This window comes from Camelus ferus, chromosome 2, assembly GCF_009834535.1.
Source record: "Camelus ferus isolate YT-003-E chromosome 2, BCGSAC_Cfer_1.0, whole genome shotgun sequence".
NCBI lineage: Eukaryota > Metazoa > Chordata > Mammalia > Artiodactyla > Camelidae > Camelus > Camelus ferus.
In genome coordinates this window covers 28,395,808-28,419,797 of record NC_045697.1, presented here as the reverse complement: position 1 = coordinate 28,419,797, position 23,990 = coordinate 28,395,808, and the positions used below count along the sequence as shown (strand labels likewise).

The window sequence follows — 23,990 nt, the reverse complement described above, 5'->3', positions numbered from 1 at the left end:
TGCTTGGGCCTCAGTGGCGTCGCGTGCTTATGACGCCATACGCAGGCCTCATACGGGCTACAAGAACGTGATGACGAAAGACGCTCTCTCTTTGCCGCATCTACTGCGAGGTGAGGGTGGTTCTGTAATCGGTGGGCTCTAGGAATCTGAAGCCATCGGCTGTGGGACAGCCAGCGGCGCGGGTCTGGCCTTCGGAAACTGTCTTGGTGGTCCCCCCGCGCGGCGAGCGCCATATGAATCTGGCGGTGCTGGGGTTCGAGCCCTGTACTGGGTTTTCAGGCCTACCCGCCGCTCCTCAGCCTTGCCAGGTCGGGTTGGTAGGGTTGCTGTGAACGGGAGTTCGCCCGCTAGGCTCGTTAATACCCGCCTAGAGCTGCTGCTTCCAGGCCAGGGCGCAGCGGGGCCGCTTTCCTTAGTGGTCCTCCCGCATCTTCCCCGGGCTGTCTCCCTGCCTGTCTCCGGTGGGAGTGGAGTTCCGGGCAGGGTAGTTTGGTCGAAAATAGGTCCTGCGCGGCCTTCTTACCCCAGGTGTTTGTGTTTCAGAATGAAGACCATTCTCAGCAATCAGACTGTCGACATTCCAGAAAATGGTACGAGACTTGATGTTTTCATTTTCTTGCATCTTTATTACATTCTCTATACCTTGTTCCGAGGTCTCACGAATACGTTCTCTCTTAGTCGACATCACTTTGAAGGGACGCACAGTAATTGTGAAGGGCCCCAGAGGCACCCTGCGGAGGGACTTCAATCACATCAATGTAGAACTCAGTCTCCTTGGAAAGAAAAAGAAGAGGGTGAGTTTTTGTCTTGACACCTCAGATGCTTGTTTGGAAGGTTGTAATTTAAGAGCATCAGATTTGGCTGCTTTAAAAATGCACAGAATTGAGGTTCGATGTTTTAACTTAAAATTTGGTGTCCAGAATTGTAGCTAGTATCAGTGTTGTTGCTTTCGAGAAATTGGGAAACCAAATTCTGAACAGAGTATAATGCTCAGTACTACTAGTAGCCATCATTAGTAGCAGGTCTTAATACTGTTACACGTTAAGTTTACTTTTCTCCTGGTTGTTTTATAAGAATCTTAGGGACATCCCAGTAGGTCTTTGAAACCTGGTATTTTAGCTTCCCAGAAGTGAAGTTTGATGCAACTTAAACAAAAATCAGTGTTCCTGGGTTGTCATTTCTTTGTGAAAGTGTGTACCTGTGATGTATAGTAACAAAAATGTTTTGAGTATTGAGGGCTTTATGTGTAGTTGATATTTTTCCCCTTGAAAATCATGGGCTTTAATTAGGACAAATATTAGAATCTATAGCCTGTTTGTTACTGGAAAGAATTTTCTAACATTTTTATCCTGTTTCAGCTCCGGGTTGACAAGTGGTGGGGAAATAGAAAAGAACTGGCTACTGTTCGCACTATCTGTAGTCATGTACAGAACATGATCAAGGGTGTTACACTGGTAAGCAGATTAAGCCCAAATGGTCTCATAGTCTTAATAGTATGCTGATGGTGTTTTATCCACACAGATAAGATTCACATCTTCAGGGTGTGTTTTTTAAAATAGAAAATGTAACACTTAGATTGTTTAAGTGCCTCTCACCACTAGGGCCTGTTCTAGGGATCCTCCCTGTCCATTTCCCTAAAGACATTTGAGGTCACTATTCTTTCTCCACGCCTCCCCCAGCCTTTAAGATAAAGTTCATGCTGTGACTTTTGAAATTTTTTTTTTTCCTTTAAAATTTTGCCCTTCTAGAGCGCACCTGATAATGGCACCTTGTACTTAATTTCATTATAATTTTATCCTTCAGTGTTTCCCCTTGACCCCAGGTTAAGCTTCTTTAGAGCCGGGCTGTCTTTTTCTTTTTCCTTCTGTTCTTGCATACCTTAGTAACTCAGTACATTAGCCTGATGCCCAAGATGAAGGGCTTTGGGATTCTCCTTTCTTAGGAATACAGTTGTTTACTGTGGACATAGGAGGTAGTGAAATACATGCTTCCTTAAACTAGGGAGACAAAAATTTTTAGGTACACAATTTTTGTAGAGCTTGGTGTAGATAATACTGTTACAAAACCTTGACAGTGAGTGCTTTGTGAGGACCATTTCGGTTTCCTTTGTTGGAGAGGAAGAAATTTTCTTCTACCCTTTTAGGGTTCTTCTGGCTGTCTAAGAATTAAATTGTCATATGGCAGATTAACAGGAGAAAAACAGTTTAATAATGTATATACATGGGATTTACCCAGGAAAACTGAATAACTTGCCAGAATGGCTGAAGACTTCACCTTAAGATCCTCAGCTAAAAACAAGGTGGGGAGAGTCAGTTATGGGGAAGCACAGTAAAGAAGGCAATTGTGATGCAGATTTAAGTAAGTCTCCATTGATAACGTCTAGAGATTTGGTCATCCTTTACCAGGTAGAGAGGGAGACTGTACTGATAACTGTAAATGTTTCTTACAAAAGAACAACTACTTGGTTTTCAGAGAAAAAAAATTGGTTTTTGTTTTCTGGTCTTAAAATTTTCTCAGCGTTGCTCATGGTTTATTTGCTTAACTTAGGGCTTCCGTTACAAGATGAGGTCTGTGTATGCTCACTTCCCCATCAACGTCGTTATTCAGGAGAATGGTTCGCTTGTTGAAATTCGAAATTTCTTGGGTGAAAAATACATTCGCAGGGTTCGGATGAGGCCAGGTATGGTTCAGAAATTTTCTTTCTACTTCTAAAGGCTGATATTTGGAATTTACTATAAATAAACCAGATTTATTTCAGAATTATCTATTTGATTATGGCTTCATATCATATTTACACCAATTGTGAGTCCTGAAGGCTTACATATTGGGGTAGTTTGCAAGGTGTGGTAGCTAGCTGTGTTTAGTTTTGCAAACTGAAATCCTAATAAAAGACCATTTGAATAGTAGTTAATGACAGACTCTGGGTTCAAAGCTCTCACTGTCAACCTGGGGCAGATAACTTCTGTGTAGCTCATTCTATTCATCGGTACAACTGGAAACATCTCATGATTACATGACTTAAAATTGAAATTCACTTAAAATAATTCTTGTCTGATACATAATACATACTGAAACATTAGAAAATTAGTGCTCTCGGTGCTTTTTGATTCCATTAAAGTGGGGAGGGATGGGAAGTACAGAGTTCTATAAGAATATTACATGTTGTCAGCTATGGTCACCAACACTTAATCCTTATGTAAAAAAATAAGCTTTGAGGGATACCAAATATTTGCAGTTGAAGTAGGACTGGATACAAAGCTTTGTACAGCTAAATCATAGCTGAATACCATCTTATAACTCCTTAATTGAATCATAGTCTTTAATCAGTCTGGAGAGATTCATCCAAGAAGGAACATAAGATTTTGGCCCACGTAAGTCAGATTCTGTTATTTTTTAAAAGTTTCATTTGGTGTGTAGAATATTAAGTGAAGTAAATTGCTACTTAAATACTGTTAAATTAAATATTCTACAAATCTGTATGTAGACACTGCAAATGCTCTCTTCCCTTTTAGGTGTTGCTTGTTCAGTATCTCAAGCTCAGAAAGATGAGTTAGTTCTTGAGGGAAACGACATTGAACTGGTATCAAATTCAGGTTTGTATGTTTAGTCTGCCTAATTATACCTACAAAATTTTATCTAAATCTTGTGGTTGAATATGTGGTATATGTTCACTTGGTGAGTTTTTTAAAACTAGGGGACTCTAGTTAAAAGCTATCCCAAAGATTCTTGGGTTTTAAGTATAGCATATAATAAAATACTTTCTTTAGATGAGTTTGGCTGATAAAGAATTGCCTTATCCTTTTCACTTTTCTAGCTGCTTTGATTCAGCAAGCCACGACAGTTAAAAACAAGGATATCAGAAAATTTTTGGATGGTATCTATGTTTCTGAAAAAGCAACAGTTCAGCAGGCTGATGAATAATATTTAAGGTAGGTTCTTGTGTCTATAAGTTTTATTACTGCTTTAGGGGGGTTTTAAAAACTTAAAACTGGAGTTGTAATGGCAGAAAATGGAGAGTTGCATTCTGTAAATTTAGCAAAATAAGAGAATTGATATGTTTTTCCTGTGAACCAATAATTCATAATCTTAAAGTGCATTTTAGGTTTATTCAGAATACAACTTTACCAGGCAGGGATATTGATGGAGATTTACAGATATTTTCATTTCTTTTTACAGTTGTCCGGGTACAGAAAGAGCAAGATGCCAGATGACTCTTCAGATTCATTTGTAATATCTTAAGGATAAATAAAAGCTGTGTTGATTGGGACTTTTTCTTAAACTGATTGTTGTTTCCAACTATTTGGTCAGTAAGCAGTTAAGTAAGTTCTAGTGTGCTAAGAACAATAACAAATAGTTGTTTTTTTCTAGTAAGACAACGGGAGTCTGGTTTTGAAGGAATATTAAGGGTATTTCAGGCAAGGGGAATACAGGTACTAGTGACAGGTGTATCAGTAACTTGTGAAACAGCACCTGGGAAGTGAAACAGTGATACAGCCTTAGTAAGAATTAGAAGATGGAGTTAATTTGTATTCATAATACAGTTGCTGTGGTCCACGGTTCTCTTAGTCTTGCCATTTACTCCTGTGTCTTAGTCCTTGATACTTTTAAAAAAAGAAACAAAACTGGTAATCTTACCGTAATCTCTTTAATTCTGTGTGTCATGCTTTAGATAAGCTACCATACTAGACTATCTTAATAGGGTAACCCCCAAACCTCTTCCTGTAGTCTTCCCCATTTTATTTGATGGAAACATCAGCCTTGAGTTCTCAGGCAAAGCGTAACATTCGACGTTGATTTCTCTTACACATATGTGTCCAATCCATTAGAAAAATCTGTAGGCTCTGCCTTTTAAGGTAAGATAAGGATTAAGCAAGAAAAAATAAAAACCATTTGGAATATATGGTGGACCTTATTAAGATCTTGATTTAAACGAATGAAGTTATTTTTTATAGTAAAGAGTTAATCTTTGCTTTGATGATGGTTAAACTTTTAAAGAAATAGATGAAATGGTAAATAAAGCTTTTGCTTTGAAATATATGAGGTGAGGTTTGGGGTAGGCGTTGAAGTTCTAGGGTTTTAATTGTTGTTGAAGCTGAGCCATGGGGATTTACTGTACTATTCCTACTTGGATAAAGTTTTGAAATTATTCATAATTAAAAGATGAAGCCAAAAACCATTTATATTTCACCTGGATTAGTGGGATAGCCTTTTAACTGATCACCTCCCCCATCTGTTCTCAGCAGTTGCCAGAAACATTTTCATACTTTCAACTTGCATCTTAACCAGTCTGACTACATTACGGCTAGATTGACCTCAATTAACCTTATAATACCATTGCCTTAAAGCCTGAAAGTTGTCATCCTTTTGGAAGTGTGGTTTCCCTTTGGAGTGACAACTTTTAAGTCTACAAATGTTTTCAGTGAAGCCTACTTTGTCCACCCTATTAATTGTGCTCACTCCTTATCCCCATCCTAACATACCCTTACCCTACTCCACTTTTTTATAAAGTAGTTTTTATAGTTTGTGTATGGATTGTACGCTTTTTTCTTGCTAGAATCTAACGTTCATGAAGATGTGGTCTTTTCTGGGATATTCCAAGTACCTGGAACAATGCCTGGCACATAGCTGTTTGCTGAGTGAATGGTGCCCAGGTTGCCAGGGAGATTCAAGTTATGGAGACTCAGTAATGGCAATGAGATTAGATGTTTTGGAAGGTATTGACAGAGTTTCAAAGTTAAATTTGAGGCTTGAGAAAGAAATTTCTAAGTAGCAAAGGGATAGAGGCGTTACAGTTGAAGAGTGTCAATGTATAAGCAGTCGCGGCTGCGGGAGTAAATGATTTCAGGAGTGAAGTGGATTGGTATGGGGCCTTCACAGGATAACTACTGAAGGTTGGCTGTAGCTAGTGATTTACATTTAATAACTTGGATGTAGTAAATGAAACTTGTTCTTCCCAGGGAAGATTTCCATGTTTTCTGTGTCTGCTGTGGATAAGCTTGTGTGTGTGTTGGGTTTTGTTTTGTTTTGTTTTCCAATTTTGTGGTATAGGAGTCCACATTGTGTAGTGGGAAAACATACCCAGAAAGCAAGCCTCCCATTGGCACATAGTTTCAGAGGATGGGGGGGAGGTAGTGTTGGCAGAACCCAGTTAAGAAACTAAACCCGTTTACATTCCACAGTTCTTAAAATTGACCAGATTGTTAGTTGAATATGAACAATCAGCATAAACCAGTTTATTTGGAATAAATTACATTGAAAATTAAACATTCAGTCACAATGTACTGACTTCATTATTCAGAGGCTTTTTGAACACCATAGTTGTGATGTATCTATGTCAGACTTGTTAGTGAAAGACAGGATTCTTTAATTGAATACAAGGAATGTAACAGTATACAAAGTAACAAGTTAGATTTTAAGATTTTTTTTCTTCTAAATCTCAAAAAAGCTTGAATTCTAAAGCTCTTGTCCTGTCAAAAGCTATCAACAGTTTCTAATTGACATTTTATGATTTTTAAATGAGTCTAAGAATAGTATAACTGATCATGAGCTGGATTAAATACTTACCTAGGGATTCTTATATGATGATGGCTTAAAAACTAGTAAAATAATTCCCAAGTGGCAAAAAGGGAAGACGGTAAACAAAATAATCATTAAAGTATTTAGAGATTAAGAAAGCAAAACCTTAATTCCAAATCTGTTATGAGTGAAAATGCGTTTTTTTCTCAAAACCCTGAATGTTAATGGTTAAAAAGTTGAGTTGCTCATTTGTTATTCCATAAAATTATCACAATGACTAGCTACTGTACTTGTGTATGGCCTCAGGCCCACTTAGTTCTGAAAGAAAAAAATATCCTTGTAAAGCATAACCTAAAAACTGCTAAGGTTGAAGGAGAGGTGCAAGTGGGGGCAAGGAGAATAGACAAAAACACATCTGCAAAATTGTTTAGTATTTGAATTGGCCAGCCAAATAGCAAATTGATTTCCCGTCACTTTTGCATTTGTTTGCATTGACCAATTGTGTTATTTCTCTCTGAAACTTAATGCTATTATTATCAGTTAGAATCCCAGTTATGTAGGAAAGAAAATTTTTCCTTTGAGTAAATTCCAGGAGGGGTGGACAATGAGTAGTTAAATACTGACTCACCTAAAGAAAGAATGTGTATAAATGGATTTACATTCAAGTTTTCTTCCTCCAACATTCAGAACACTGAACAAACCTTATGTATGGAGTTCAAGCAAGTCAACCTCTGTAAGTTCAGATTTAAGAATCTACTTAATTCTAGCTTCAGAAATTGAATGTAAGAACAGTTTCAACTCATTCAGACCATCAGCTTTCTGAATTGCATCCGAAGAGTCTCAGTTTTAGGTCCACATACAGCTGCATTCTACACCTCGTGAGGCTCCTAAGTGCCTATGGTGCCAGAACAGTAAAGCATTTTAGGGGAGAGAGTCTTACAGGATAAATGGTCCTTTGGTAACTTGGTAATAAAACTACATCTTTTTAAATGTTTAGCTTTACTAAGCATGCTACACCTTGTCACCTCACAAAATTCAAGTGAGGAATGTCAATTTGTCTGAAGAGGAGGTGGCTATACTGTGAGGTTGAGTGACTACTTTGTGTTCACAGGCAGTTGGGTCTAGCTTTCTTTCATCTTATTTCTCTGATCTTTACATGATGAGTTATGGAAATTAAACGGTTTTTTTTTTAATGATAAAAGGAGAGACAACAAAATTAGGTGTTTATTAATGGTTAATTATTTTAATTTCTATTAGAAACTTAGAGATTGATGTGCTTAAGAGTCTACTGTAACTGGCTATAGACAAGCACTACTTACCCTATTTTCTCTTTCCATTTGAGAACCACCCTGACCTAAGGGGGAAAGCACCTTGTTAGAAGTGACAATTTATTACTGGCTATCCAGTATTAAGAGTTCTAAATCTCTGTAGTCTTTTTTTTTTTTTTTTTTTAAATGTTATGTGGCGGGGTGATAATTAGGTTTGTTCGTTTATTTTAATGCAGGTGCTGGGGATTGAAACCAGGACCTTGTGCATGCTTAGCATGCACTCTACCACTAAGCTATACCCTCCCCATGAATGGAGTCTTAACAAAGTTGTACTTTTTCAAAACAATTTCTTTTATCATAAGTAGCTATTAGTGTTTTCAGAAGAAAACTAGGGAAGAATAATAGGAAACAGCTCATCAAACTCCATGAAGCAAATTTGATAGCTTACTGTCTAGGCGAAGCCTTTATCTTCAGATCCAAGAACTGAATTCACTGATGTCAACACCTAAGGGAAAATCAGAACCACACAGCAAAGACATCGATTGTCATTACCTTGGCTATCACTAATACCTTAAATTGTCTTTTTTCTACAATAAAGGTGGATCTTCTGTAAGTTAACCAGTATATGGAACTGGAGTGAATTTTTAGTTTCCATCATGCAGACAGAAAGAGGATCAGTTTAACTAGAAACTCTATTGTGGCCTTTCTTTAATGGTATGTGTTGTAAGTTCTTTGCTTTCCAAAATTTTCTTCTCCTTCGCTTGTGAAAAATGGTAACTGATAGAAGTAGAACTAGGGTGGAGAAGAAACAACATCCAAAAAATATCAGTGGTTTCTTCTGCATGAGAAACAAGCAGACGATACACTCCGTGTTTCTTTGAGTCTGACTGCATCTAGGACTACTGTTCCCAGAAAGGAAGCCATTGTTGCTGATCAGTTTGTTGTAAAACTGGATTGAGGATTTAGCTTTGAAATCAGATGTGAAGAATCCAAATCTGGGTCTAGATTTTTCTTCAGTCAGTTTGAATGCATAATAGCCTTTGATTTTGACTTTATCAGTCAGGTATGCTGAAAAATAACAGAAATGAACATTATAAATCACAAATGGACTATAAAATATATTTGAATAATTTAGTTTTCATTGAAACAAACTCAAAAATTGATTTTCATTAAAGGTTTTTTTGACATTCTTCTATGGTTGATCTTACTTAAGGTGAAAATATGTATAATAATATAAGTTTACAAAGAAATTTGAAGTAAAACTTTATAAATAACAAACACCTGGAAAAGCAGATTTAAGAATTGGAGCCATGAAGGTCACATGATACTGTTACTTCTGTTCAATGTCAAAAGCAGAAAAATCTTGCCTGTTTGGACTGATTCTAAATCTAAGATGTGCTCTTTTGTTGCTGCCCTATAACCATACGCGGTTTCCCCAGCTCTCCTACTTGACTTTTTCCTACCTACTCTCTGTCCTCAAACTTACAGCACCTCTGTCCTTATTTGAAGTGATGACCGTCCTCCTTACTTTGCTGAAAAACTAAAGCACTTAGAAAGTCAGTCTCCTACAATCATAACTACCCATATACTGGCATCTGCACTCACTCTCCCTTCTCTCTCACCGTGGATGACCTGTCCGTGCTCCTGAAAGAGGCTGACCTCCACTTATACACTGTAAGTTTATTCTTTCTTGCCCATTCAAGGACATTGCTCCATTGTTTTCCCCTCTCTTTTCTCATGTATTTTTACCTCACTACTGGATCGTTACCATGTAAAAATGCTGTAACTTCTGGTATCTTAATAACCAAAAACAACAGCCTCCTTTGACTGCACATCACCCTCTAGTTATCTTTTACATCTCTGGCTCCTTTTATTGGTTTATCATCTCTCTGACTTCTGGATATATATATATTTTTAATAGAGGTACTGGGTGTTGAACACAGGACTTTGTGCATGCTAAGCATGTGCTCTACCACTGAGTTATACCCACCCCCCACAACCTCTGAATATTGAAGTATACCAGGGCTCAGCCCTCTTCTCTGTGCTTGCTGTTTTAGGGCTCTCATCCAGCTTTATTTTAAATACATCGATTTGCTCTTGATTCCCAAATTTGTATCTCAGCCCTAGACCTCTCCTCTGAACCTGAAACTTCATCTGTTAGCCTACTTTGCATCTAGCCTACTTGGCATCTCTAATTGGATGTCTAAGAAATACCTCAAACTTAATCAGTGGAACACCAAACAACTCATCTCCAAAAACCTGTTGCTACCAGTCTCCCTCAACCTGCTAAATGGCCACTCATCCTTTCAGTTACTCAAGCCAAACTGTTGGAATCATCTTTCACTCTTCTCTCATACCCACGTCCAATCCTGTTGACTGCCTTCAAAGGTAGTCAGAACCTAGCCACTACTCACCATCTCCACTCTTAATAACCTGATCCAATCCACCATTATCTCTTACCCAGACCAGTGCAACACTCACTGTGTGAATTCTTGCTCCTTTACAACGTATTCACAAAAGAGCAGCCAGAGTAATTCAAGTGTGAGATCATGTCACGCTTCTGTTTAAAACCTTTCGGAACCTTCCTGTCTCAGAGTAAGAGCCATAGTTCTTACAGTGGCCTACTAAGCCCTACCTGATTTGCCTCTTCCCTTACTTCCTTGACATCATCTATTACTTTCCCCGTTGCTCATGATTTAACCATTTTGACATCTTTCCTGATCCTCAAATAGGCCAGGCATGCCCCCACTTTAGGGTTTTTGCATGTGCTCTTCTCTCACCTGGAACACCTTTGTTAGGTAACTACCTCATTTTTTGCCCCAATTCTCCAGATCTTTGAAGTTCTCTGACCACTCTTTTTTTTTTTTTTAAGTATAGTCAGTTACAATGTGTCAATTTCTGGTGTACAGTCTAACCACTCTAGAATTGTAACCACTTCTATCTTCCACCCTTGGGCATCCTCTTTGCTGCTCTTCTTTCCCCAAAGACCTTTTTACCTCTGACACACTATATCTTACACTTGTTTGTTGACCCTTATCCCAGAAAACCGTAGGCCCCATAAGGATGGTAATTTTTATTTTGTTCAAAGGTGATATAGTGTCCAGAATAGCTTTTGCCCATATTAGCTGCTCAATAAATACTTGCCAAATAAGTGAGTAAATTTCTGGGAGCTTTTTGCAGCTTCAACAAATTGATCATGGAACATTTAAAAATCACATTTTAAAAAAATGTGATAATAGCCAGTGCTGGGAAGAGTATGTGAGATAAGCACTCACAAACACTGGTGTTTATTATTTTTTAATATTTGACCCAATAATACCATGTTGGGCAATCCATCCTAAAGAGATCATTAGAAATGAAGAGAAAGATTTATATAGAATGATACTTATGTTTTAGTAGTTAAAAAACCTAAATGTCAAACATTAGAGGGTGGTTAAGTACACAGAGATATATCCATATGAGATATTAAGCAACCATTAATGTTAACAAGGAACTTCTAATGACATGGTACACATTTATAATGTGATGTTAAGACAAAAGTTGGCTACAAGACTATTACAGTGTAAGCTCAGTTGTATTAAAGATGTCTAGCCAGCAGAAGTCTGGGTGCTTTTGTGGGGGGAGTGAGATTTCAGGTGTTTTTAAAATACTTTTCTATACCTGTCAAATTTTCCATGGTGAAGTGACACTGTCACTAATGAACTTGTTCCCCTCATTCTTTTAATATTAACTAGGTATGTCATACTCCACTGTGTCTGAAATGCCCCTAGAAACTCACCTTTCAAAGCCTCCTGAATGTATTTCTCTAAGTAGTATTTTCGGAGTTCATCATTTTCCAGGGACTGGTCGTCGATGCCACTGGCCGTGATGTAAACATCCACGTCTCCATAGTTCTTCCGGATCCACCTCAGCACCCTGCGCTCTCCCCAGGGCATCACGGCCAGGCGGGTAGGGGAGCTCAGGCAGGTAATGTCCTGCAGGAACTGGATGTCCCTGTCCGCGTCGTAGCTGCTGCCGTTCTGGCGCTTATGCATCACGAACCTGGTGGTGAAGTGGTTCAGGGCGTAGAAGTCGGCAGTGCCCTTGACCAGCTTCCTCTCCTCCTCGGTGAACTGAGGCAGCATGGAGCGCGAGAGCCCTTGCCTGTTCTTGAAGGCGATGTACTCCCTCATGGCCAACGGGTAGTCCCCGGTCTTGAGGGGTTCTGCGAACCAGGCGATTTCAAACTGGAGGAAGCGCTCGGCCGCCCTCCAGTGCGAGTCGGCGTAGGGATTGGCGGGTTCGGCCCAGTCCGAGTGCAGAGACAGCGAAACGGCCCCGCGCTGCGCAGGCCTGTACTGCCGGTCATAGAGGTGCCAGACCCGGGCGTGGGCGATCAGCAGGTTGTGGGCTGCCCAGTAGGTGTCGTTACTTGTGCGGTTGTAGATGTCACTCAGCCGGTTAGGCTCGTTGATGGTGATCCAGAGCTTCACCAGGTCCCCCAGCTCCTGGAAGCACAGGTCTGCGTAGTCCTGGAAGGCCTGGGCGGTGGACCGGTTCAGCCACCCGCCGCCGTGCAGCAGAGGCGCGGGGAGGCCTAGGTGGGCGTGGGTCGGATAGTACAACGTGACCATGGAGGAGACGTTGAGCTTCAGCCCCTCACTGACAATACACCTGTAGTACCTCAAAGCCTGTCGGTTCACTGTGGACAGTTTGCCAGTGGGAAGGATTGAAGGCCAGTCCAGAGCAAACCTGTAGTGGGTGACTTTCATTCTTGCCAACATCTCAAGCTGTCTTTTGATGCTGACCAAATCCGTGCATTGAGCTGGCCGTGTTTTCAGCCTCACTCCTTCCACTCGGTGCAACAGTCTGTTGCCCGTCACATTCCACACATACAGGTGAGGATCGTTGAACTGTGGGGAGGAAGCCACCAACTCCGGCTGTGAAAAACAATCACATTCAGGTAAAGCACACCCCGGCAGGCAGACTCTTAGCATACATCCTCTGAGAGGAAGAAGAGCCTCATTGCATTTTGCCTCTCACTGACAATAGAGAAAATAAATGAGGCACATGTTCTTCACAACAACCTTTTCTCCTGCTGATGTCAGAGAAAAGGCCTGATGGATTATCCTCCCTTCCAGCCCTTGAAATATCCCAGGGAGACCAGAAAATGCAGAGAAGGAACGACACCCAGGGCTTGGAAGACAAGTTGTCAGAAAACACCAAGAAGCTGTCTTCCAGTTTGTTCATTCCAAAAACCCAGGTAATATATTGGAGGTCTCATGTGATTCAGTTCAACTGCATCTGGAAATTGACTCTCAGTTAAAGGGAATCACAAAAGATGGACCTTTCAAACCATACTATAAACTGAAGGCAAAGTTTAACATTCCAGTTGTAGAAAATTTCACTGTGATCAGCCTTGGGGTTAGAGGAGGCTGGCTGACCCCAACCACAGTTCCTAAAAGAGGCCAGTAGGATGGGGTAGGGAATGACCCCTTGCACTTGCTGAATGCATTTTCTAACACCCCCTATTTGAAAAGTCTACATGATAATCTTATGTGCATCAATCTGTTCTCCCCCACCCATGTGCCTGTGAGAACATAGCATTTATTCATCCAAAGCGAGAATAATGAACACCCTCCTTATACAAAGTTTTTGGAATATGAGAGGAGAGGACTGTAAACTACCCACCAGAAATTCCCCATTTGACTCTTGGATCTGACGATGTCCCATTCCCTGTCCCTCCGCCAAGGAGAGAGCCCTATAACTCTTGTTATAGTTCTGCCCCTTTGAAACTCAGGCTTAGCAACTCTGTATAGTGACGGAGCAATCTCACCCACCTCACAGGTGTGCTGTGAGGAGTCAGTGACTCTGGGCAACTGCTCTGTCAACTGCAAAGCACTCTACAAACATAAGGTACTTAAGACTTGGGTTTGATTTCCCTGCAATAATTGCCTGCTAGGCCCTTGAGTCTAAATTAAAACAGAAAAGGGCTTAAGAAAAACATTTCCAAATTCAGGATTAATAAGAGAAAGTAAAAGTTCTGTATTTGTTTTAAAGTGCTTTTTCTTCCTATGATTGAATTTAAATGCACCTGGAATAAATGGTACTTAACCTTTGGTAAATATTTTCCCTCTAATTGTTTTCTCGTGTGTCATCTTTCATAGTCTAATTACAAAATCATATCATTGCCCACTTGCCATCTGCCAACCAGTTATCTAGAACATTAAACTGAGAGAACATTGATCATGTGAGCATGAAGTTAAATCTGTATATAATTATTTGAGTAAAATCCTAGCCTAGATGGCCAGTTGCAGTGTTTTGAAACCTCAGAGCATCATGGTATGGAAAGGGTACTTACAAAGGGCAATTCTGCCATAAAGTAAGGCACAATCAAAGGAAAACCTGCCTTACTTTTAAAACCTCTGGAACACATCAGTCTTAGCAAGTGGGTGTGATTAATCTGCTACAAGAAATAATTAAAATGATGCACCCTGATCTCAACCCTAGCTCCCAGAGCTTGGTTCTATAGTACTGTTTTCCTCTAAAAGGGTCCTAGTCTCCTTGGAGAAGTGGCTTTTTCCAGGTCTGGAGCAGGAAAAGAATGAGGTAATGCTGCTGTGTCTTGTGCCAGAAAAATAAGGAAGTGTTTAAAAACTGAAAGGTAAATGTCAAAAAGACACAGGAACGGCTTGAAAGAATCCCATTGGCCAAATCTGAGATAATTTGAGCATCAAAAGTGCAATGAAACAATGACAATTAAAACACATGGAATTTAAAATAATTCACCTAATACAGATAGAAGGAATGATATAATTAGAAATTCACCATTTTGCAATCTACACAGTAATAATTCAGGCAAGGTTTATGAATCAATGTTAAGACTATTGGTTGAATGTTGCTGGGGAACAAGATATTTATATGGTCTCAAAGTACTATTATCAGATTAATTCTTAATTACAAATGGAAAAGGTACCTTTCAGTTAAGAGATCTGAAAAACACCACCTTAACCAAGAAATCTGGTGACTACAGCTTCAACTAATGTCTTCAGTAATGAAACAAACTGACTTCATGTGCCTCCTAATGTGATGTATTGGGAAATACACATCATATATGTAACATTATTTCCAGAAATGATTAACTGAATCTAATAAAGAAACAGAAATCCATAAGATACTCTACAAGCAACTGGCCTGAACTTTTCAAAAATGTCAATACCATGACGTTGGGGGATTGCTCTGAATTAAAGGAGGATAAAGATTTACAAAAAATCAATGTGTGTTCCTTGTTTGTGATTAAAAGAACATTTACTAAGTCTATAAAGGACATTTTGGGAACATTTAGGAAAACTTGAATATGAATTGTATGTTAAATGATATTAAATCAATATTAAATTTCCCGAGTCTAATAATACATAATGAAATAGGAGAATGTCCTTGTTCTTAGGAGATATATGCTGTAGTATTTTGGGGTGAAGAGTAATGATGTCTGTAGCCTTTTAATGGTTCATAAATGGAGATACAGAGAGAAAGCAAACATGGCAACATGTTAACATTCGGCCAATCTTGATGAAGGGATTATAGGTGTTTATTGACTAGTTTGAAATTTTTTGAAACAAAGTGTTGGAGAAAAAGGTTGAGGGAAATAAGATGTGTGTGTGGGTAAGCATAGTAAAAAGTGTTATTTTCATTTTGTCAGTCTTCCTATAGAGGGCATCTAGTCTTTTGACTACCCAGCATCTGCTCGTACATCCTCTGGCTGATTTTTCAAACACACTCTAATTTTTTTTCACAAACCATTCATCCTCACTCTTGGTCCAAGTTCAAGGGATGCTGACTCCTTGCTGAGCTCCAGGTATGAGCATGAAACCCAGACCTGGCTGATCACAGAATTATTTTCCCTGACACAAGTGATCAGCTCTTGCTCTTAGGAGAAGGAATAGGGTCCTCAGAGGGTGCAGACATTTACAGTGTCAGTTACAGGGAAACAGATGGGTCTTCAGATGAAGTAGAAACTTGCTGGCTGGGTCATGTACAGGCAAGAACTCCTGTCTGTCCTGGGATCTCTCTTTGCTGGTTCTGGAATTTTGGAAAATATAAACCTACTTGAAATGGTAGGGAAAAGATGGCCTGCCTGGGCCATGTAGAGAAGGAGATAGACCCTGGGTAAGTAGGTGGCTCTCTAGGGGGCACAAACTGAAGGCAAGTCACTATGTTTATAATACTCTCTCTATTTTTTCCCCTTTTATCATCTCTGAGCTTTTACTAAAGTTATGTTTAAATATCAGCAGGGGTTGAAATTCATAACCTGTGAACTTTGCTTACTCATGGTTTGGGTTCTTTTGTCTGGTCCCATGCCTTGCACATCTTGCTTTTCCATATGCCTCTAGAATACAATCAATGGTGTGGTATTGTGCGGTATTACAGCGTAATGGTCAGAAGACAGGCAGATACGAGTGACCTGGACAAGGTATGTAACCTTCCTAAACTTCAGTTTCTTTGTCTATAAAATGAAGGTTTGAAGATTAATTAGACGGAATGCATATATACAGAGCAGTTAAGTGCCTGGCACATAGTAGGAGTTTCAAAAATAGTTATTATTTTGGAAAGAGCACTGCGCATCTGGGGGTTTGAGGGTTGTCTGCAATAGTTCTACCACTATTTGTGTTGCCTTGGGCAAGTCACTTAGGTCTCAGTGATTAATTAATGGGTCTTGCTTTCTTCCTCTATAAAATGAAGGATTTGGAATAAGAGGTCTCTAAGGGCTCCCTTGGCTCTAAAAGTTGACCTTATTCATTCACTGTGCACTGAGCACCTGCCACGTGCCTGATACTGCTCTAGTAAGGCAGATAGCAGGCAGCAAAGCCTCAAACATCTCTTGCAGAGAAAGTCTACATTCTAGTAGGGGAAGATAGGTGATCACTAAGAAAAAATATAAAGTGGTTACCAGGGGCTGGGGGGTAGGGGAAATGGGGAGAAACTCGCTAAAGGACGGTCTACTGTGCAGCATAGTAACTATAGCTAATAGTATTGTATCATACACTTGAAAGTTACTAAGAGAGTAGATCTTAAATATTCTCACCACAAAAAAGAAATGGGAATCACATGTGATGGTATGGAAGTGATAGTTCATGCCATAGTGGTAATGATTTCACAATAATATAAACATCAAATCGACACACTGTACACCTCAAATTTACACAACATTGTATGTCAATTATACCTCAATAAAGCTGGAGGAAAAAAAGAAAAATGTGTGAAGTACATAGTGTATTAGAGAGTGAGGAATGCTGTGCAGTAAAAGCAAGCAGGAAAGGGGAATGAGAGGTGTTGGTGTAGGGTTATGCCTTTTGGAGTGGAGGGAAGCCTTACTGAGGAGGTGACACTTGAGGAAACAACTGAAAGTGAAGAACGACACAAGTTGGAAGGCCCAACTGGGGTACGGAGACCCAAATTTAGCAAATGACAGGAATCACTTAAATAAAAGGCCATTAACAATTTGCTTTTGGCAAAACAAAAATCTATGAAGTTTTTTCCCTGTAATTTTGACGCTGCTAACAAATGCCTCTCATGAAAATGACTGTACATTCCTGCTAGACTGGATGCTTCTCAGGGGCAGTGTGAGTCAGCACATGAAAGGCTCTCAGTAGGCATCAAATCTTTTCTTCTTCCTCCCTCTTTCTCCAACATCCCCCATAACCTCCAAATAATCATGGTCTTTGATATTGTCCAACAGCTATGCTTTAGATTTCATTGAGTAGAATGAAATAAAATATTGTGTACTCTTTGCTCTGCTTTGTGGTTAATTTGTAAGTAGCCACTTACCTTAAGGACAGATTCGGTGACGCCCCAGGAGAAGTCGCAGGGGAACTGGCCCTGTACATCTGGTGTGGACTCTTTTAAAGTGAACCCGTTGTCTTGTATGATCTGTCTGTAGTAATGTGCTGATGACTTGGGCTTCCTTTCTTTTTGTTGACTATTAAAATCCACATAAAATAATCCTCGGCGAGTGGTGTAGGCATCCTGCCATTCAAAGCCATCCAGGAGGGACCAGGCAGTGTAACCAAACACTCGTATTTCATCAAACTTTATTGCTGTACAGAAGGAAAAAAGCAGAGGTGTTCAGAGGCCTAACCACCGGTTTGTGTTCAGGACTTGCCTAATGATGTGCCAGGGGAAGCATATTGTGAAAATACCCTTTTCCCTAATTTGTAGGCCTATTATATGAGATAGAAAAATTCATGTTTCTATTTGAAAAGTGTCAGTTATTTTTATCTAGAATGGTCCTCCTAAATCAATGACACAGGTAAAGGATCAAATTTTAAATATTCCTGAGACATAGTGTGCAAGTCTGTGTCCGGGGGCATAGTAATTTCCAGAACCCTTTGGGACCAATGCCACTGCCAGCTCGTGACCAAGAGTTTCTCAAGCTTGGATTGGTTCCCATTTTGGGACAAACTATCTTCTATGAAACAATCCTCCAAGGACTGAAACATCAGCTTTGAGAATTAACATATGTGGATGTAGATTTAAGGAGGAGACAGAAGCACCAAGAACAAGAACTGACTGGGTGGAGGGGGAGGAGGTGAGAGGGCTTGCTCCACTATGCTCCAGGGAGGGTGCACTTGGGCAAGTTTCGTGACCTCAGTTTCCTCACTTGCAAATAGAAAAGACTGGAAAAGATGATCTCTCAGGAACTTCCTAGCTTTAGAACTCGATTCAATAACATCCGGGAATTAGGTAAAAATGAAATAGGCAATAAAAACAACACATACCCAGATCAATCATGAACCATTTTTTCTTTGCTTAAAAGCTTTCGTTTTTCTCATAGAAATTCCTCATTTCTGCATTTAGGGGGTTTTATCACTGACATCCTTTTCCTAAAAGATGGAAAATCCATGCCAAGAGATTTCAGTGAGATAAGTATGTTTCAGCAGGCCCTGGTTCTAGTCCATTTGGTGCTGTAGGAGAGATGGAATGATGACACCCCTCTGCCCAAGTGCATGGCGTTTGGCCCAGGCCCTGTAGGCAGAGGTCTCTGTTCTGGAGGCCCCCTTGTGCACGTGCCCCCTGGCTGGGCATGGCCTTGTTCCAGGTGCTCCTTTTGTGGATTGGGGCAACAGGATCTTGCTCTCCTTGGGGCACCTCCCTGAACACTCTCTCCTGCAGAACCTAGGATTTTTCTCCAAGCTTGTGACTTTCAAAGAGAGCTACAGTGTTGTAGAAAGATCTACCGAGAATTCCTTTATGTTTGAGTGAAATGGAACCCAGCTCTGTAGGGGACAGTATCATCCTAATTTGAGCTTGTCCTCTGCTCCATTATTTCAGTCAGCCATCTGCAGATGTCACTACCTGAGTAATGGAAAAGGAATGCAGGGATAAGCAGGAGTTAGAGAAATATCCAAGAGCAACAAAAATTGCCCAGCTTTGCCATTCATGGCCATTCTTTGTCTTTAGACGTTTTTGTCATTTCAGTCATGTAGTAGAGTGAAAGGAGCACAATTTCAAGAAAAGCTCTCAGCATCTTAGACTAAAGTACTGTCGTTAAGAGAGCTTTATATGTGTCTGTCTCAGCAGTTATGTCCTTTTTAAAGGAATGAAACAGCATCTTATTGCCAATTAAGGATGTATCTACAGTCTAAAATTATTTTGTTTTCAAACTTCTATCTAAAAAGGACAGAGAAACATTAAAAAATTTCTGTCCACATTGGACCATACAAAAGTCCAACAACAACAATAATTGTATATTCAATCGACTTCAAGTATCCTATAGCCTAAGGATTCCAAACAATTTTTAAAACTGAGCTAATGTGCAACTAACCTTGAAGAATCTGGTTGAGGAAGTTCTTCATCATATAGATGGCTGTGGTATCTTCTGTTTTCACATGATTGTCTGTAAACCAGCCATTCTCAGTAATCAGGATTCGGGGATTGCCATATTCCAGTTTAATCCAGTTCAGCACTTCTCTTAAATTGAGTGACACATTTTGTCCTATTTTAGCCATGGTGTTCTGGGGCTTGAAATTGTTGGGTCCAAAGGAAAAGGCAAAGAAGTCAGCTGTGCCTCTCACCTCATTCTGCTCTGCTTCGGAGAAAAGGGGTAGAATGGAGAGCAACTTCTTTTTCATCACCTCTGGGTAGTCGCCATCCCCGTGGATAGGGTTGGCAAACCACCCGAGCACAGAAACCATGGATTGCTGGCACTTGATTATATCCATTGTGTTTTCTGATCTGTTTGGCTCAATCCAATGGGAACCCAATGTGATCGATAACCAACCTTTCTGATGTGGGCGGAAATTTCTGTTGTAGTTATGCCAAACTTTTGAATGAGCCTAATAAAAAGAAAACATTATTAATCGTTATTGTCCTTATACACAGGGTTGTGAGTTGGCTGGTAGAAGGTTTTTTCATGGACAAATTAATGAAGCAAAGGATGATGTAGGGGAAAGCTGCCAGGGAACCCTGATGACCTCAAAGTCTGCATGCTGTTCACTTCTCCTGTGGTTCCAACCTAAAGGATCTCCTGTAGGATCGCCAAGGGGCAGGCAGAGAGCCCTTGTGCAAGCTCCACCTTAACTTCTCCTCTCCCTGGCTCACTTCTGGGCCCTCATGGGGCTGGGTGCAGGTGAGATACCATGTGGAATCTAGGGTTTCTTCCTCTCCATAAAGAGACTCAGAGCAGCAATCTTCCACTGTTCTACAGAGTTTTCTTTTGGCCCTCACTGAGAAGTCCAGGATAATACAATCTCTAAATTCTGTAAATGGATAATAATAGAGCTCATCTCTTAGGCCTGTGGTAAAAATTGAATGAGTTAATGCACTTTAGAACAGTGCCTGGCACAGAGTAACCTCTGTATAAGCCTTCGCTATTATTACTGTTATTATAAAAGGGTGACAAGCATGGCACAAAATAGAAAGCCAGTGGAAATAGTGTGGGGTTTGGGGTCAGCACACTTGGGCTTGACGTTCAGTTACTAACCATAGTGACCTTAGACAAGTCACTTAACCTTTCTGAAACCTCTTCATATCTTGAGCTATAAAATGAAGTTGAAAATAACAATACCCTATGTAAAGTTGTTGTTAGATGTAGAGCTAATGTGTGTATAGATATGTAGCATTGAATAGAGCACCTAAGAGCTACTGCTTAAACATGGATGTTATTATTATTGGTCCTCCTGGGGTTTACATTTCTGGTTGAGCTCTCTTCACACTGAGCCTCATGATCGGTTTCCAGTCTATTTAACAGGTACTTGCTGAGCCCTTACTCAGTGCCCGTCTTGCCCTGCCCTGAGAGGCTGAAATAAATGGTGCAGGGACTTGCTCTCAGGAGCCAATAATCTTAATGGGAAAATAAGACTGAAACGTATGAAAGAGAAATATATAAAACTGCATAAAATAAGGCAGTAAGTTGCCATTTGTAGCAACATGAATGGACCTAGGGATTATCGCAGTAAGTGAAGTGAGTCAGAAAGAGAAAGACAAATATAGGTCCTTGTTGTTTATGTATTTTATGTATAGTAGCGTATATCTGTTAACCCCAAATTCCGAATTTATCCCTCCCCCTACTCCTTTCCTCTTTGGGTAATCATAAGTTTGTTTTCTATGTCTGGGAGCCTATTTCTGTTTTGGAAGTAAGTTCCTTTGTATCATTTTTTAAGATTCCATGTATGAATGATATCATATGATATTTGTCTTTGTCTTTTTGACTCACTTCACTTAATATGATAATCTCTAGGTCCATCCATATTGCTGCAAATGGCATTATTTCATTCTTTTTTATGGCCAAGTAGTATTGCATTGTATTTAAAGAATAGCTAATTTAAATAATCCCGTGAAAGATTTTCTAAAGAAGTAGGTGCCTCGAGATATTATTTCTATCTACCTAGTCTTACTCAGTTTTCACCTGGAACCACTTAGCACACAAATGTTCCCCAAGGATCCTTAAGAGCGCTCTTCTCAGAGAAGTGTTCAGACCGTAGCCTCCTCTCCTGCCTCCAACCTGAGGTTCTAGCTTCTGGAAGGAATCTCAGGGGAGCCCAGGGCAGACTCGACATTAAATGGTCTCAGCTGCTCTTTCTGGGCTTCTCTGGGGCAGGAATCACAGCAGAAAGTCTTGACTGCTTTTTTCCTGATTCGAAACAAAAGCAACCATGCATTACTAGAATTCAAAGGGAGGTATTCTTTGCTTTATCCTAATCATTTACTTAATCCCTTGGTAGCCTCAGAGCTTTCACCCGTGAAAGCTGCAGTGATTAGTACACCTCTTCAAGGTAGGTGTGCACCTCTGATGTGTAAACCATAAAGCGCTGAACACACGTAAGATTCTGAGCCATAGACAGCTGCCTCGCAGATACGATGCCATCAGACACTAAAGGGAGAGTGAGATAAAATCAGTGTAAGTGTATTAAACCAGTCTTAGTAGCAATTACCTGGTTCTTATAGGAAAAAAAAGGAGGGGGGAATTTCTTTAAAATAGGTGTTCTATTGCATATTTCAGTGATTATACGAAAGATGACTTAAATGATAAAATCTTGGTTACATCAGCACTTTGATGAGGAAAAGGACAGCTTAGAAGACAACAGACATGTACCTTTGCAATAGCTTTCCAAGCAAGTTTTCTGGAGATAGATCTCTCTCCAGATACACATATGCATGTGTTGTCATGAACCAAGGTGACCTTCGTGTTCCGCCATGTCTCTTTCACCTTTGCTGCTATTTGCATAGGCTATCAAGGTATGTAGGGTTATCTTTGCTCTGGGGTGGAGACAGCCTCTCCATTCTCAGGTAGAGAATGTAAGGGAAGTTCTTTGTGCAGCACTTATGGTTATAACTTGATCCTGTTTGCCACGTAACAGTGTAAAAAGTGTTGCTCCGAAATAGTGAATTTGTCATAACTCTTGATGAAACAGGGACATCTCTGTGTGTCCTTTGGTCCTATATTCATAAAGGAGATCTGCTGGGAAAATTGAAACGGAGTTGTGGGGGAGTGCAACCTGGGCCCTGCAACCTTGCACAACAGTCATTCTGTGATTTTCCAAGGTTACCCTCTATCTTGTACAAGGCCATCTACCTTTGGAATGATTGATTTAAGGGAGCTTCAACCTTTGTTCTTTAGATTCAGTAGCTTAAAGGGGAAGTCAGCCTTTTCTTTTTGAGGCAGATAGCAGGGCCTGATGTCACTGAGAGACAGCCAGGGGCCTAAAATCTCATTCTGTTCCCTCCTCTAATCTAACATAGCAGCTCTTTGATGCTTCTGGAAGTCCGACTCAGATAAGTTCTATGGATGATAGGAAGCAAATAAGATAGCTGGACAACTTTAGAAACAAAGATGTAGAAGGGGTTAGAGGTCAGGAAGACATGGAAGGGACACTGGTGGAAGGGAGGATTTTGGAAGGCATGGTTGAAGACACCTAGCACATCACGCGTGTCTGTATTGAAGGAACCCCTGATCATTTGTCAAAAATTGAATTTCCAAAACTATGCATGATTTTAGTCACATTTTGGCTGAAATATTGTCATGTGAACTATAAACCTGTTTACTGTTAAAGCTACTTAATAAAGTAAAAATTTACTTTAAAACTCCACAATCTTAAAAAACTGTATTTCTGTGTTCCCTTCCAGCTTTTCCAAATATATTTCCCAGCTAAAATCAGCTTAACATTTTCCAGGTTATTTTTTGTCTTTATGACAATCTTAAGAGTATAACAATTCACCAATTTGATGAAATATGATGTTCTTAGTCATCTCCCTCTTTTGATAAAAATTAGCTTGGCTTCTTTTCCTTCCTTCCTTCCTTCCTTTCTTCCTTCCTTCTGTCCTGTCATAAATAATGTTGTAATAACAAAAACAAACAAACAAACAAACAAACAAAAACAAAGCGTAAATACAGGACAGAAATAGACTTACAGACAGAGAATACAGACTTGTGGTTGCCAGCAGGGTGGAGGGTGGGAAGGGATAGACTGGGATTTCAAAATTGTAGAATAGATAAACAAGGTTACACTGTATAGCACAGGGAAATATACACAAAATGTTATGATAACTCAGAGAGAAAAAAATGTGACAATGAGTGTGTATATATCCATGAATGACTGAAAAATTGTGCTGAACACTGGAATTTGACACAACATTGTAAAATGATTATAAATCAGTAAAAAATGTTAAAAAAACAAAAACAAACAAACAAAAAAATAATGTTGTAATAACTAACTTTGGGCATATAGCTTT

At 39.8% G+C, this 23,990-nt stretch overlaps 2 protein-coding genes across 3 annotated transcripts in view; one reads left to right on the top strand and one right to left on the bottom strand.

Moving 5' to 3' along the window:
* Positions 1-7: 7 nt before the first annotated feature.
* RPL9 (ribosomal protein L9) lies at positions 8-4,279 on the top strand. The gene is made up of 8 exons (XM_006188978.3): positions 8-110; positions 544-590; positions 679-794; positions 1,359-1,454; positions 2,548-2,680; positions 3,513-3,593; positions 3,815-3,929; positions 4,177-4,279. Exons 2-7 carry the CDS (start codon positions 545-547, stop codon positions 3,919-3,921), a joined length of 579 nt encoding a protein of 192 aa, XP_006189040.1. The 5' UTR covers positions 8-110; position 544; the 3' UTR covers positions 3,922-3,929; positions 4,177-4,279.
* A 1,925-nt stretch (positions 4,280-6,204) lies between these two features.
* KLB (klotho beta) overlaps positions 6,205-23,990 on the bottom strand; it is a 31,896-nt gene continuing 14,110 nt past the window's right edge. For both annotated transcript variants that reach the window (XM_006188988.2, XM_032496024.1), the window contains 4 exons: positions 19,585-20,095; positions 17,589-17,857; positions 11,563-12,703; positions 6,205-8,852 (listed from right to left, as the gene is read on the bottom strand). In XM_006188988.2, coding sequence (XP_006189050.2) covers positions 8,464-8,852; positions 11,563-12,703; positions 17,589-17,857; positions 19,585-20,095 — 2,310 coding nt within the window. In that variant the 3' untranslated portion in view covers positions 6,205-8,463. The remainder of the gene's footprint in view (positions 8,853-11,562; positions 12,704-17,588; positions 17,858-19,584; positions 20,096-23,990) is intronic.

Coding starts and splice junctions, on each gene's coding strand:
- RPL9 (XM_006188978.3), top strand. CDS start 545: ATGAAGACCATTCTCAGCAATCAGACTGTCGACATTCCAGAAAATG. Junction 1,455..2,547: donor TGATCAAGGGTGTTACACTG/GTAAGCAGATTA, acceptor TGCTTAACTTAG/GGCTTCCGTTACAAGATGAG. Junction 3,594..3,814: donor TGAACTGGTATCAAATTCAG/GTTTGTATGTTT, acceptor TCACTTTTCTAG/CTGCTTTGATTCAGCAAGCC.